Here is a 14,935-nt window from a genome sequence, read left to right as displayed (position 1 = left end):
AAAAATGGGGGTTCCTATTTTTAAAAAAACGCAGTTTATATCCGTTTGACCTATGGCAGCGCCATCTAGCGGGCCAACTATAGCGCCATCTGGTTTCCCCTTCAAGCTAGACAAGTTTCGTTCTTTGTAGTATTTTCGTTTGGCGCTTATTTCGTGAGATATTTGGCCTGGTCACGATCAATGGACCACCCTGTATATATATCCAAAGGGAGCCAAGGGGCTACCAAAAGTATTTCTCGACAACCTTACAGCGAACGTGCCGCGTATGGGCCTCTGCACCAGGCACAAGGTTCATCACCCACGCTAACTGCTGTTCATCGGCGACGAATGATGGCATTTGTACACCAGTACTACAGCTGGACGTTCAGCTGCAGTACATGAATGTTGTGTCCGTGTACATGCATATCATGTCACCTTTCACGAACAGGTATGCAAGTATTCTGTTACTATATCCACGCTGGATCTCGGGAACCCCGTGGTCGTCAATGATTGTTGATGAATAACGCAGCCAGCCACAAGTGCTTTCAAAATTCATTCATTTCAATGCTGTGTTATGTTTCACGCCATCATGCCCATCTTCAGATGGATAACATTTGTGCCTTATGTTTTAGGCGCCAGACTTCAGGGTTGGTTTCGTTAGCTACATTCGTTTCAAGGGGTCTCATTTCTTTAAATCAATCATGCTGAAGATATTCTTTCCCATAAGGCTTCAGCATATTCTCATGAAAACTACATTTTAATATGACGTAGTTGTTTGATTAGATGTACCTTTCATTTGCAAAATATCCACGTTATTCGAACAGTTAACTGGCTTTCACACAATACACTGGAGAGCCAAAGAAGCTGGTACACTTGACTAATATCGTGGGTCACGTAGAAAGGCCCCAACACGACGTGGCATGGACTCGACTGATGTCTGAAGTACTACAGGAGGGAGTTTACACCATGAATCCTGCAGCACTGTTCATTAATCCTTAAGAGTACGAGAGGGTGCAAATCTCTTCTTAACAGTACGTGGCAAGTTTCCCAAATATGCTTAATAATGTTCATGACTGGGGAGTTGGTGGCCAGCGGAAGTGTTTAAACTCAGAAGAGTGTTCCTGGAGCACTCTGTAGCAATTCTGGACGTGTGGGGTGTCGCATTTTTCTGCTGGAATTGCCCTAGTCCGGCGGAATGCACAATGGACACGAAAGGATACAGGTGATCACACAGCATGCTTACGTATATGTGTCACCTGTCAGAGTAGTATCTAGACGTATCAGGGGTCCCACATCACTCCAACTCTTCACGCTCCACACCATTACAGGGCCTCCAGCATCCTGAACAGTCCATGGATTCATGAGACTGTCTCCATAGCCGTACACGTCCATCCGCTCGATACAATTTGAAACGAGACTCGTCCGATTTGAAACGAGACTTGTCCGACTAGGCAACATGTTTCCAGTCATCAACAATCCAATGTCGGTTTTGACGGGCCCAGGCGAGGCGTAAAGTGTTGTGTCGTACAGTCATCAGGGTACACGATTGGGTCTTCGGCTCCGCAAGCCCATATCGATGATGTTTCATGATGGTTCGCACGCTGACACTTGTTGATGGCCCGGCATTGAAATCTGCAGCAATTTGCGGCAGGGTTGCACTTCTGTCACGTTGAACGATTCGCTTCTGTCGTTGTTGGTCCCGTTCCTGCAGGATATTTTTCCGGTCGCGGCGATGTCAGGGATCTGATGTTTTACCGGATTCCTGATATTCACGGTACAGTCGTGAAATGGTCGTACGGGAAAATCCCCATATTATCGCTAACTCGGAGATGGTTTGTTCAATTGCTCGTGCGCCGACTATAACACCACGTTCAAATTCAATCACATCTCGACAACCTGCCGTTGTAGCAGCAGTAACCGATCTAACAACTGCGCCAGACGCTTGTTTTATATAGGCGTTGCCGACCGCAGAGCCGTATTCTGCCTGTTTACATATCTCTGTATTTGAATGCGCATGCTTATACCAGTTTCTTTGGCGCTTCAGTGTAGATTTACATTGATGAAAACAGAATGTGTTGCACAACGAATAACTTGACCGAACACTGCCAAACTGATACTTCAGTATCTTCGGGCCTGTCAGATGCACTGATTAAAATGTCATCCTTATGCAAGCTTATTTTCAGTCCAGAAAAAATCCATACTTACAAATGAATAATATTGATAGTACGAGGGTCATTCCAAAAGAAATGCGCACTATTTTTGTAAAAATACAGTTTTCATTCTGCACGTGTGAAAGTTTTACAATGTGTAGATACATCCTTTCCGTTTGTTTTCAAACTTAGTTCAGCCTGTTCCCGTGAATGGCGCCGTCACAGCATGTCTTCAAGATGCGTGCTACACTTGACGCTCGTCAGAAGCAACGTGCTGTCATAGAATTCCTGTGATGTGAAAACGAGACAGTGGGAAACATCCACAAGAGGTTGAAAAAGGTGTATGGAGATGCTGCTGTCGATCGCAGTACAGTTAGTCGGTGGGCAAGCAGGTTACGTGATGAAAGCGGGCACGGCAACATTGAGGATTGTCCTCGTAGCGGCAGGCCTCGTACTGCAAACACTCCAGACAATGTGCAGAGAGTTAACGAGTTGGTGACTGCTGACAGACGCATCACAGTATACGAATTGTCACGCTACGTTGGTATAGGGGAAGCAAGTGTTTGCAGAATACTGAAAGTGCTGACGTTAAAAAAGGTTTGTGCCAGGTGGTTTCCCAGGATGTTGGCAGTGGCTCACAAGGAAACAAGAAAAACGGTATGCAGCGAACTTTTGGAACAGTACGAGAATGGTGGAGATGAATTTCTTGGAAGAATTGTGACAGGTGATGAAACATGGCTCCATCATATTTCACCAGAGACGAAGAGGCAATCAATGGAGTGGCATCATGCAAATTCACCCAAGGAAAAAAAATTCAAAACCACACCTTCTGCTGGAAAAGCTATGCCTACGGTGTTTTTCGATGCCGAAGGACTCTTGCTTGTGGACATCGTGCCAAGTGGAACCACCATAAAGTGTGATGCATATGTGACGACACTGAAGAAACTTCAAGCTCAACTGAGTCGTGTTCCGCCACATCGGCAAAAGCAAGATGTTTTGCTGTTGCACAACAATTCACGGTCACATGTCTGTCAAAAAACCGTGGAAGCGATCACAAAACTCGGATGGACAACACTGAAACACCCGCCTTACAGTCCTGACCTGGCTCCATGTGACTATCATCTCTTTGGGAAACTGAAAGACTCTCTTCGTGCAACAAGGTTTGAAGATGATGACTCCCTTGTGCACGCTGCTAAACAGCGGCTTCAAGAAGTTGGTCCAGAATTTTACCGTGCGAGAATACGGGCGCTGGTTCCAAGATGGCGTAATGCAGGTGAGAGGGATGGAAATTATGTGGAGAAGGAGTGACCCTCGTACATGATGACCGTGAAATGTGTCTAAGGTTACCCGAATTTATAGGGTGGAGGTCATAACACAGCATGCCCAGAGGATGCCCATGTGCAGTTTATGGACGTTTTCTAAGAGAAAGGTCGAATCATTGACATGACGGACGTGGGAGCATCTTACCGACAGCTGGCTGCAGTAGAATGAGAACTGCAGTGTTGATGAGTTGGAATCAGGACACAGCGTGGAAAAAGGAGGAGGTATGAGTCTTTACAGAAGAGAACAACGTTGAAACCTCGAGATATTAGGGTTGTTCGACACCCTGACGAACAGACGGGTTATACCAGCTGGACTCCGGGCAAAGGTTACAGGACAGCAGGAGAGTGTGACAACTAACCGTCGCGAACATATTACTGTAAGCTTGGGTGTCGGGCGTCGTCTATCGTCGAAACCTTTTTTGAAATTTGTGGTAAGTTCTTATGGGACCAAACTGCTGACGTCATCGGTCTCTACGCTTAACACTACTTAATCTAACTTAAACTAACTTATGCTAAGTACAAAACACACACACACACAAATACACACACACACACACACACAGACACACACGAGGAAGGACTGGAACCTCCGACGGGGGGAGCCGCAAGAACCGTGACAAGGAGCCTCAGACAGTGCGGCTACAGCAAGCGGCGCACCGTCAAACCATATCACAGACATGCGAAGTGTAGCGCCAGAGCCGGCCGCGGTGGTCTAGCGGTTCTAGGCGCTCAGTCCGGAACCGCGCGACTGCTACGGTCGCAGGTTCGAATCCTGCCTCGGGCATGGATGTGTGTGACGTCCTTAGGTTAGTTAGGTTTAATTAGTTCTAAGTTCTAGGGGACTGATGACCACAGATGTTTAGTCCCATAGTGCTCAGAGCCATTTTTTGTAGCGCCAGAGTCAACAGGGACGTAGAGTCGTTTTCTCTGGTGTTAAGCCAAGAGCCTCGCTTCTGTTTGTGGCGTTCACATCAACACCAGCGTGTCCGCAGATGGCGTGGCAGAAGGTCATAGGAAGCAGCCTCCAACACCTCCAACATCTCGAATCGTGATTCGGAGAGCTGTTAGATATGTAAACAGGACTGAATTGGTAGTTGTCACGGGAGACTGAATGCTCATCAGTATGCAGCAGGAAGGTAGAAATAGTACACTACTGGCCATTAAAATTGCTACACCACGAAGATGACGTGCTACAGACGCGAAATTTAACCGACAGGAAGCAGATGCTGTGATATGCAAATGATTAGCTTTTCAGAGCATTCACACAAGGCTGGCGCCGGTAGCGGCGCCTACAACGTGCTCACATGAGGAAAGTTTCCAACCGATTTTCCTTACACACACAGCAGTTCACCAGCGTTGCCTGGTCAAACGTTGTTGTGATGCCTCGTGTAAGGAGGAGAAATGTGTATAATCACGTTTCCGACATTGATAAAGGTCGGACTGTAGCCTATCGCGATTGCGGTTTATCGTATCGCGACATTGCTGCTCGCGTTGGTCGAGATCCAATGACTGTTAGCAGAATATGGAATCGGTGGGTTCAGGAGGGTAATACGGAACGCCGTGCTGGATCCCAACGGCCTCGTATCACTAGCAGTCTAGATGACAGGCATCTTATCCGCATGGCTGTAACGGATCGTGCAGTCACGTCTCGATCCCTGAGTCAACAGATGGGGACGTTTGAAAGACAACAACCATCTGCACGAACAGTTCGACGACGTTTGCAGCAGCATGGACTATCAGCTCGGAAACCATGGCTGCGGTTACCCTTGACGCTGCATCACAGACAGGAGCGCCTGCGATGGTGTACTCAACGACGAACCTGGGTGCACGAATGGGAAAACGTCATTTTTTCGGATGAATCCAGGTTCTGTTTACAGCATCATGATGGTCGCATCCTTGTTTGGCGACATCGCGGTGAACGCACATTGGAAGCGTGTAATCGCCATCGCCATACTGGCGTATCACCCGGCATGATGGTATGGACTGCCATTGATTACACGTCTCGGTCACTTCTTGTTCGCATTGACGGTTCTTTGAACAGTGGACGTTACATTTCAGATGTGTTACGACCCGTGACTGTACCCTTCATTCGATCCCTGCGAAACCCTACATTTCAGCAGGATAATGCACGACCGCATGTTGCAGGTCCTGTACGGGCCTTTCTGGGTACGGAAAACGTTCGACTGCTGCCCTGGCCAGCACATTCTCCAGATCTCTCACCAATTGAAAACGTCTGGTCAATGGTGGCCGAGCAACTGGCTCGTCACAATACACCAGTCACAACTCTTGATGAACTGTGGTATCGTGTAGAAGCTGCATGGGCAGCTGTACCTGTACACGCCATCCAAGCTCTGTTTGACTCAATGCCCAGGCGTATCAAGGCCGTTATTACGACCAGAGGTGGTTGTGCTGGGTACTGATTTCTCAGGATCTATGCACCCAAATTGCGTGAAAATGTAATCACACGTCAGTTCTAGTATAATATATTTGTGCAATGAATACCCGTTTATAATCTGCATTTCTTCTTGGTGTAGCAATTTTAATGGTCAGAAGTGTAATACCTGTTGTCACACACTTCTTGACCAGTGTATAGCAAATGACCTATTCCAGCAAGATAATGCAAGACCCCTCACTTCATTTCACAGGGCGAACGCGCTTAGCTATGTACTGATCCATGACTGCATGAATAGTCACCTTATTGGTCTCCCGTACAGTTTGGATAGTGATGAAGGGACGAATGCTTGCATACCAGCAATGTTTCAACTGACAAAGTATGTGTTTCTGGCATGGAAGCTAATTTTTGAAAATGACATTCGGCAGCTGTTTTCTTCCATGCCACAACGTATATAAAAATAAACGGTAGCCATCCATTCCAAATGAGATGAAAGTTTAAAATTTAATACTCGTTATAAGGTGAACATCTCCACTCCTCCTTTTTCTTGTTCCCTTGTCCCGCATCGTTGCAGGTTCGGCATGATTGTTAACGGATTTTTCACGGTTAGTTTCGCGAGTGGCCAGTTCCCACCTCGTTAACCCCCGGGACAGAATATGTGTACCTGAACTGACTGTAAGTAGCGGTATCCATGTGAAGGCGAGAGAACTTTTTGTAAATTAACTGAGGCGGGAGCCAGCCAGGTATTCACCTTGTGGGATGTAAGAAATCGCCTAAAAGCCGCGTCCAGGCTGGTTGACACACTGACCTCCCTCGCTAATCAGCCAGGCGGGTTCGATCCTGGTCCGACGTACCACCCCGTCCCGGAAGCGGCAATTCGACGCGCACAGCTGTTCGGGTAGGTGTAATAAACATCTTCACGAAGATTAATATATATCAGATGGGTGCTTCAACGTCTAACACTTTCCACTTCCATCATTATTCGTATGGCAACAGGTTTGTTTCATATAATTCTGTTTGACGTATATATGCACTAATATTTCTAATATTTATAATAAATTTATTTAAAATAATTTATTTACATACACTCACACATTTTGGAATTGAAATTTATTTTAACAGTGACTTTGTTCTCTTCATATGAACAAAATTACTAATTGCAAGTTCTGTACAGCTTGAGAGTTCGGCTCTGGCTGTGGTCACACGAAGAATGAAGACCGTGCAGCGGTGCAAGTACTTGTATAAGAGAAATCTGGCCAGAGTCAAACACCAAACATAGTCCAAACTCGCAACGTACAGGGCCCATCCACAGAGTGTCAAGAATAACTTTTTTAAAGAGATTTACTGCGTTTAGACGTACAAAACCTTCTCCATCCGTGTCACCGCTAAGCTCAGTCTGCATAGGCTTTCTGAAAGGCGTCTTCAGGAACATACTTACGGTTGCGAGTCGAAGAATCTTTTACTTCCTTCAACAACCCGTGATTGAGGATCGTACTTGAAATCCGTCTCGTCATCTACCACCACTCTGGCCAAGCAATTAGGGTACTTTAGCGGTGTTCCAAGAACTCGCAACACAGCATCACACTGATTTGTTTCTGTTCATCGCTCACCACTTTTGGGACGATCTTTGCTCACACCTTGCTCATCCCTACTTCGTCTGTCAAAATCAGGCTAAGATACGCTTTTGGCATAATGCAGTTCTCTGCTCTCATTCTTACTCTCGTGTGTCGATCCTCGTTCAAAACGTTCTTTTGATCGTCTGCGACGTTGACGGACTCCCGAATCGTTCGTTGTCATCGAAATGTCCTCGGTCTTCCCGTAATATCTTGTAACACTTGTTAATTCTTAGTTCGAGTATGTCTGAGGTTTCCCGAATCAGACTCAGCGATTTTTTTCAGTTTAATGTGGAGTTTGATTGCTTATCGTTGCATCTTTAATCTCGACGTGTCACCAAGACGCACTACTGGCGCGCAAGTCACCCAATGTGGTGTCGAATGAAATAAGTCTTGCGCTTGGCGGCCGAACTTCCCTGAAGGGGGCCTCCCGGTCAACGATGCCGTACGCTCATTTCCATTTTACCAAGACGCACTAAGCTCGACACTTTCCTCACTCTGTCACTGCTCGGAGGCGACTAGGCCATATCACATTTGTTGGACAAGCATCCTCTCCTCACCACCCTTTCCGCTGAAAACCGCATCGCTCTATCCCTTTTGGTCTACTCTCGAAACCTTTGGTACAAACCCTGCAAGTCGCCAAGAAGCCGGCGCATATGTTGTAACCATGTAGACTGACTACGACACTAGCTTGTTTTAGCTGCGCGGGCAGCTTTATCCGACTCCAGGGACCACAGCGGTGCCTACGAGAAATGTGGACCCCGCAACGAACTTGTGACGTCACACTAGTCGCCTTGACCGCCACGCTTCCCGAACGCTTGGCTTCGTGTAGGGCTGACAGCAAATCATTAGGTAAAGGAAAAGCTACCAACAGAAGGTCTACCTTGTCGTGTGATATCGACAGCTTGCATACATTTAAATGGGCAGTCAAGAATTACTAAACTCATCTGAAATAGTTACTCCCTCTCCGCCGCAGACACCTTCAGTGTCACGTGATGTGACGTACGCGCCACGGCTCCTCTCTCTCGTGGGCATTGGACCCGCCACGTGACGTGACGTGATGTCACGTGACGTGATGTCACGTGACGTGAGGTGACGTGACGTGACGTGTGTGAAGAGGGCGTGTCACAGGCCTGTTGCGGTGTGCTGTCTGCTGCGCGTGCTACATAATATTTATGAGATACAGGTATTTTTAGAGCTGTTATGAAGAAATAATTTCTTAGCCTTTTTAATTTACTTAATGAGTAAATTATTGTTACACAAAAAAGGTCACAGTCGTTAGACATGGATCCGAGGTCAAGCCCCACTCTGGAGCATTGTTCTGACTTGCCACGAGTATTCACCTGTTTTGGTAGGGTAACTCCGGGAGAGTTGGACCACTCTTTTTCTTTAGGGTGAAATTAATCGATTTTTATTTTTTTTAACTTCTGGCAGCATTTTCATATAGATTGTCATATAAACTTGCATACAATACATTATTGAGGCCCTCCCACTCAAAGTGCAAGTCACACAACGAAATAAAAATACACATCAGCGATCCATCTCACCCGTAGGTGTATGGGTGAGATGGAGTAGTGGGAGACATGGACCACGTAAATAATTGCTACTCATGAAGAAAAGAGTGAATGGAAATCATACATTTTTATTGGAATATGTAGTAATGAATACAGTAAGACATTTCAGACCAAAACAATTTTATCAGTTTTTTGTAAATAGTAAGCGAACACTGGATTTTCATTGATTTGTAGATTTTGTGCAAACTTTAGGATATTTTTCTCCTACCACAGCTATTACACTTATTAGCAAATGATGAACAACATTCATGTGACCATCGTGAACAGGAAATACACTGAATCCAATCGTCTTTTTTGTTGGTTTCGTAATAGATATCACCGCACCCCACATATTCATCTTCATCCCATTCGTCAAAGCTATTTTCAGTACCTTCTACAAAGTCTTCAGTGTTGCAGCTTTCTGCCTCTGATGAACATGGTGGACTGTTTGCAGCATTTTTCTTTTGCTGTTTCTTGGGTCTCTTTTTCTCCTCGCTAGTGCTCTGCTTTGTTGGTAGTTTTTGTTCCCTTTTTTTCTGTTGCCTTTCTTTCCTCATCCCTCTTTCCCTTTACACTTTTAATATTTTCAGCAGAGTTTAGCTCTTTGGAGACAGTTGTTGTGTTCCTCTTGAAATTCGGTGTTTTTCAATAGAAGGAACAGGTGATATTTCTTCCGAAAGCTTTGTCGGTGTTTGCTTAGACATCGGAGTTGTTAGTTTTGATGCGGGAATCGTGGACGTCTCGTACTTCGTAGGAGTGGTGCTTGAAGTTGTGTCGGCGGAGGAACTCAGCTCTTTTGACGTGCTTGGGGTCGCTACGTTTGTTGATGAGCTGTGAACTGATTGGTGGCTTGAGTGCTCCTATATTTTTTGGCACTGACTCAACTTTCGACAAAAAAGCATAGTCGGGAATTGCAGACATACTCAGTGGAATTATTCCGCATGCCTTGAAGCCACTTGTACCATTTTCGACGGTGGCTGATTTAGCCCACGCTGAATATAGTAGTTTTCCAAAGTGAATACGGTTTATTTTCCTCCCTGGATTATTTATCAAGAAATTGTTGCAAGCCTTGTAAAAATAGTTTTCAAGTGATTTGAAAAATGTTCGATCCAACGGTTGCAACCAGTGGGCTGTATGTGGAGGTAGACTCATTAAAATAATCCCTTGTTCCCCTGCAAACTCTAAAGTTTCCAAACAGCTTGTGTGAGACGTGTGTCCATCAAGTATTAACAGTACTTTTCCTGCTGGTTTCCTGGGAGTGAAATGGTTTTTTAGCCAATCCAGGAAAATAGAACTGTTTACATTTACAGATTTTTCAGACATTCTTACAATTGCATCAGGTGGCATTTCATCCATAAATTCCTGCTTTAGGCTTTTCCCATTCATTATGGGAAAGGGTGGAAGAAATGTTCCTTCGCCATTGTCTCTCCTTTCTCGCCAGATGTGACTGACGCAACGTTTCTTGAACCTTTAATTGCTAAAACACTGCCAGTTTTGTTGCTCAGCTGCAGTCCAGTTTCATCCATATTGTAGACGTGGCCTGGTTTGCCAAACCATTCGTTTTCGCGCGTGACAGTTGCAAGAAGCCTGAAACACTCTTTCACGGTGTCTTTGTTCATCCCTTTGGCTCGAGCAGCTGACACGCCTTCCGCTCTTCTTACAACTATATTGGGACTACGTCTAAGAAAGGAATGAAGACAGTCGTAACCAGCCTTTTTTAATTCCTTATTGAAAGTACGTTGTACATTTAGCCTTTCAGGTAATTCAAATGCCATACTCCTTACCGTGTCTCTACACGGTGCAAAACTTCGCTCTTGAAGTTTCTCAATGTGAGCGATGACTTTTCGTTCACTCTCAACACCCAGTAAAGGCTGAGGTCCCATACTATCCTTAGAATAATTTTTTGACTGCAGTCTTCTTTTCAGTGTAGTTTTAGGTATACCAAAAGCTTTAGCTGCAGCATCGACACCCATGATATTATCCCGCACAGCATGTATGGCCTTCATCAATCCATCTTCGGTCCATTTGCCTCGCTCACAAGATCCGCTCCTTTTGTAATTAGTTGGCATTTTTCTGAAAGAGAAAAATACCAAATATGCAAAAGCATGTTATTCGATCAATTTTTAAAATACTAATGTAATTTCCATGGTCACTTAAGATATATTTAATTGTGGTCCATCTCTCCCTTATTAAAATGCATGGTCCATCACTCACAAATAGAACTGGTCCATCTATCCCGATTGTCTGGGAGAGATGGACCACCCCGATTTCAGTCTGCAGTTTTGGAGCCTTTAGTAATAAAACTACAGGAATAATGTGCAAACTGTGCCATAATACTAAAAGAACGTAACTGCATGATAAAACTTTTCAACTTACCAAAACAGGAAATGTGATTTTCTCCTGAACTAAGACGATAATGACAATAACACTTTTGCACGATGTTCGTTCAACAAAGAGCTTACTCACAAGTGAACGGTGCTGCTCTCTAGCGGAGCATTCGCGAAATACGAGGGCTATCCACAAAGTACATTACGTTTTGGAATTAAAAATAAATAAAGTGTTGGAATTTTTTTAAATTATATACAGATGAAAGCCACACTTAAATACTACTTTTCTACATAGTTGCCATTTAAATTAAGGCACTTATCGTAGCGATGGACGAGCTTGGAAATTCCTTCGTCGTAAAATTCGGCCGCCTGCGCCTTCAACCACGTGGTTACATCTTCATGAAGCTGTGCGTCGTCATCAAAACGCTGCATAACCAACCACTTTTTCATTGCTGGGAATAAGTGGAAGTCGCTCGGTGCCAGGTCGGGACTGTACGGCGGATGAGGAAACAACTCCCACTTAAAAGATTCGAGAAGTTCACGAGTGACATTTGCCGTGTGGGCCCGGGCGTTGTCGTGAATCAGCAAGATCTTTGAGCCCAACTTTCCCCTGCGCTTGCTTTGTATTGCTCTTCTGAGGTTGTGCAGAGTTTGGCAATCCCTTTGAGAGTTTATTGTAGTGCCTCTTTCCAGGAAATCCACAAAAATCACACCTTTTCTGTCCCAAAAGGAGAGGTAACCACGTGGTTGAAGGCGCAGGCGGCCGAATTTTACGACGAAGGAATTTCCAACCTCGTCCATCGCTACGATAAGTGCCTTAATTTAAATGGCAACTATGTAGAAAAGTAGTATTTAAGTGTGGCTTTCATCTGTATATAATTTAAAAAATTTCCAACACTTTACTTATTTTTAATTCCAAAACGTAATGTACTTTGTGGATAGCCCTCGTACTTCACTGGCCCGTCTCATCCAGTGGTCCAACTCACCTCAAGTTACCCTATTTGCAGCGAAGCCCTCTGGGACATCTGCTGTGATTATGGGTCGTACGATAGAAAGACGACAAAGTTCGTAAAATTTTAAATTATTCTACTTTTAGCACAGCAACGCAAAGCAGCTGAGAGTCAGCCTTTTTCCTTTAACATACTCCTAGACTCTTCGTTATTACGTGTGTTATTTGCCAACAGGGTCGGGCCAGGACACTCTGTCCTCGAAGCTGCAGCACTTCCTCACCAGCCTGACGAGGAGCCGCGGCTTCTACGCCAACCTGGCCGAGTCGCTGTGCTCCGACGAGAGCTTCGCCGAGACCAGGGACACGGCCGACTGCTGGAACGGCCAGCGCGTCGGAGAGTGAGTACCGCACCGCAATGCACACAGCGCGCGCCTGACAATCGCAGCACGCGAGCTGCGCTGCTCTGCGTGAACACACTGCTGCCCTTTGCGACCACAGAAAGCTACCAAAAGCCGTCGTGCTGCGTTTCCTGCAGGCGCGCAAAATTTACGAGCGCTCCGATGCGGAATCAGCGGCGACGAGCGAAAATGGTGCGCCGGACCGATACTCGACCACAGCATGTCTTGCTTGGTAGGGAGTCGCGTGAGCCACAGCGCCGTCTGGACACAGTGTTCGTCGCAAATGCGCGGAATATCTCGGTCCGATCCCCGTCTGACCCAAACTGTCACCTATCGCAACCTATCCGCAGTCCTCGTCTATATCCTCCATGTTCGCTTGTTCTTAGATTCCCGCTGGAAGTCGAAGGTAAATGTGCATCGGCACCGAATGTTGTGGATTAATTACCAAACGAGGCGAATCAATTACATGAATATGTGATGTCTGTTCTTTCGGGCATGTCCGAATTAGTGGTAGAACTTCCGACCGATGTTCACAGAGACTTGTCTACAATGCTGAAAAATACTGCTACGTCTCTGTGTCATTTCCAAGTTTAGTGCACCAATCACTAAAAGATACTTGGTCTGTGTGGGTTGTCTGTGTATGGAATGTAGTCGAATTAAGTCGGGTGATGCTGAGGGAATTAGATTAGGGAATGAGACACTTAAAGTAGTAAAGGAGTTTTGCTATTTGGGGAGCAAAATAACTTGTGATGGTCGAAGTAGAGAGGATATAAAATGTAGACTGGCAATGGCAAGGAAAGCGTTTCTGAAGAAGAGAAATTTGTTAACATCGAGTATTGATTTAAGTGTCAGAAAGTCGTTCCTGAAAGTATTTGTATGGATTGTAGTCATGTATGGAAGTGAAACGTGGACGATAAATAGTTTAGACAAGAAGAGAATAGAAGCTTTAGAAATGTGGTGCTACAGAAGAATGCTGAAGATTAGATGGGAAGATCACATAACTAATGATGAGGCATTCAATAGAATTGGGGAGGAGTTTGTGGACAACTTGACTAGAAGAAGGGATCGGTTGGTAGGACATGTTCTGAGGCATCAAGGGATCACCAATTTAGTACTGGAGGGCAGCGTGGAGGGTAAAAATCGTAGAGGGATACCAAGAGATCAATACACTAAGCAGATTCAGAAGGATGTAGGCTGCTGTAGGTACTGGGAGATGAAGAAGCTTGCGCATGGTAGAGTAGCATGGAGAGCTGCATCAAACCAGTCTCAGGACTGAAGACCACAACAACAACATGACGCTAAAGTCAGATCTTTAGTGACGTACAGTGAACGAACGCACCCCATATGGTCATGCAGATTAATTAAAGGAATAATATTGTTGCACAACGGAAAAATCTTACTTAATGAAAACTAAAGGACGTAACCCAATCAAACATGAGAATATGAGTACCACATCACGCACACAGACATATTAATGAGAGGAAGGACCATCCAACCTATAACAGAAACAAGAGAGCACTACAACAAGCAGATTTACTGTCGTAAAGTCGGACACATGAGTTACCCACTTATTTGAACAACTGAAAATTGACTACTTGGACAATGGGGTTGTAATGGTGAACAGTAAGCCTGGCACACATGGGTGGACACGTTGAATGCAAAGTTACGCAGGTAACACACGAATACGACCAGTTACTGTAAGCACGCTTAGTGAATTATAGAAAGAACACGGTAAAATAGGATCGAACACCAGTGAGATCGTCAAAGCGCGTACTGAAAGCAAAGTAGCTGGCTGCGAAGTATTAAAATGAAATAACTGCCTCCTGAAGGGAATGAACTAATATCGCGTCCTTACGGAATTGCCTCCCAACGCTGTGCGGAAGGCAGCGCATTACCGGCCTGCCAATCTTTTTCTGCACCCAGTATTCGAGTGGATACATCCTTCTGCACGACCGCAATGCTCGCCCCATCAGTCGCCCAGCAGCCTCTGTCATTACTCTTCCGTAGCCTTGCGTGAAGTCATCACTCTCTAAAACGATAACGAGAAGTGTCCTCTTCTAGGACGCTCGGCAACTAGGCTGCTTTTTCGTCAGAGCAGGAACTCGCTGGATAATAATGGCAAAGACAGAGATCTCTGTCCAATAAAATATAAGTAAAGGTGTTAAACAATCTCCCACTCTTGAGGATTTTTACTGTTTTCAAACAGTAGTGCACTAAAGTGGGGAGGAGGGCAGAAAATCTCACCCTCTGCA

The 14,935-nt window shown here is 45.3% G+C and overlaps 1 protein-coding gene across 2 annotated transcripts in view; it reads left to right on the top strand.

Moving 5' to 3' along the window:
- The window catches only part of LOC124596204 (division abnormally delayed protein-like), a 1,031,505-nt gene that overhangs the window by 855,283 nt on the left and 161,287 nt on the right, over positions 1–14,935 (top strand). For both annotated transcript variants that reach the window (XM_047135253.1, XM_047135252.1), the window contains exon 5: positions 12,521–12,683. In XM_047135253.1, the coding sequence (XP_046991209.1) occupies positions 12,521–12,683 (163 nt within the window). The remainder of the gene's footprint in view (positions 1–12,520; positions 12,684–14,935) is intronic.

Source organism: Schistocerca americana, chromosome 2 (assembly GCF_021461395.2).
Source record: "Schistocerca americana isolate TAMUIC-IGC-003095 chromosome 2, iqSchAmer2.1, whole genome shotgun sequence".
Taxonomy (NCBI): Eukaryota; Metazoa; Arthropoda; class Insecta; order Orthoptera; family Acrididae; genus Schistocerca; species Schistocerca americana.
Note: the sequence above shows the minus strand (reverse complement) of the source record. Positions and strands in the feature narration are given on the sequence as shown.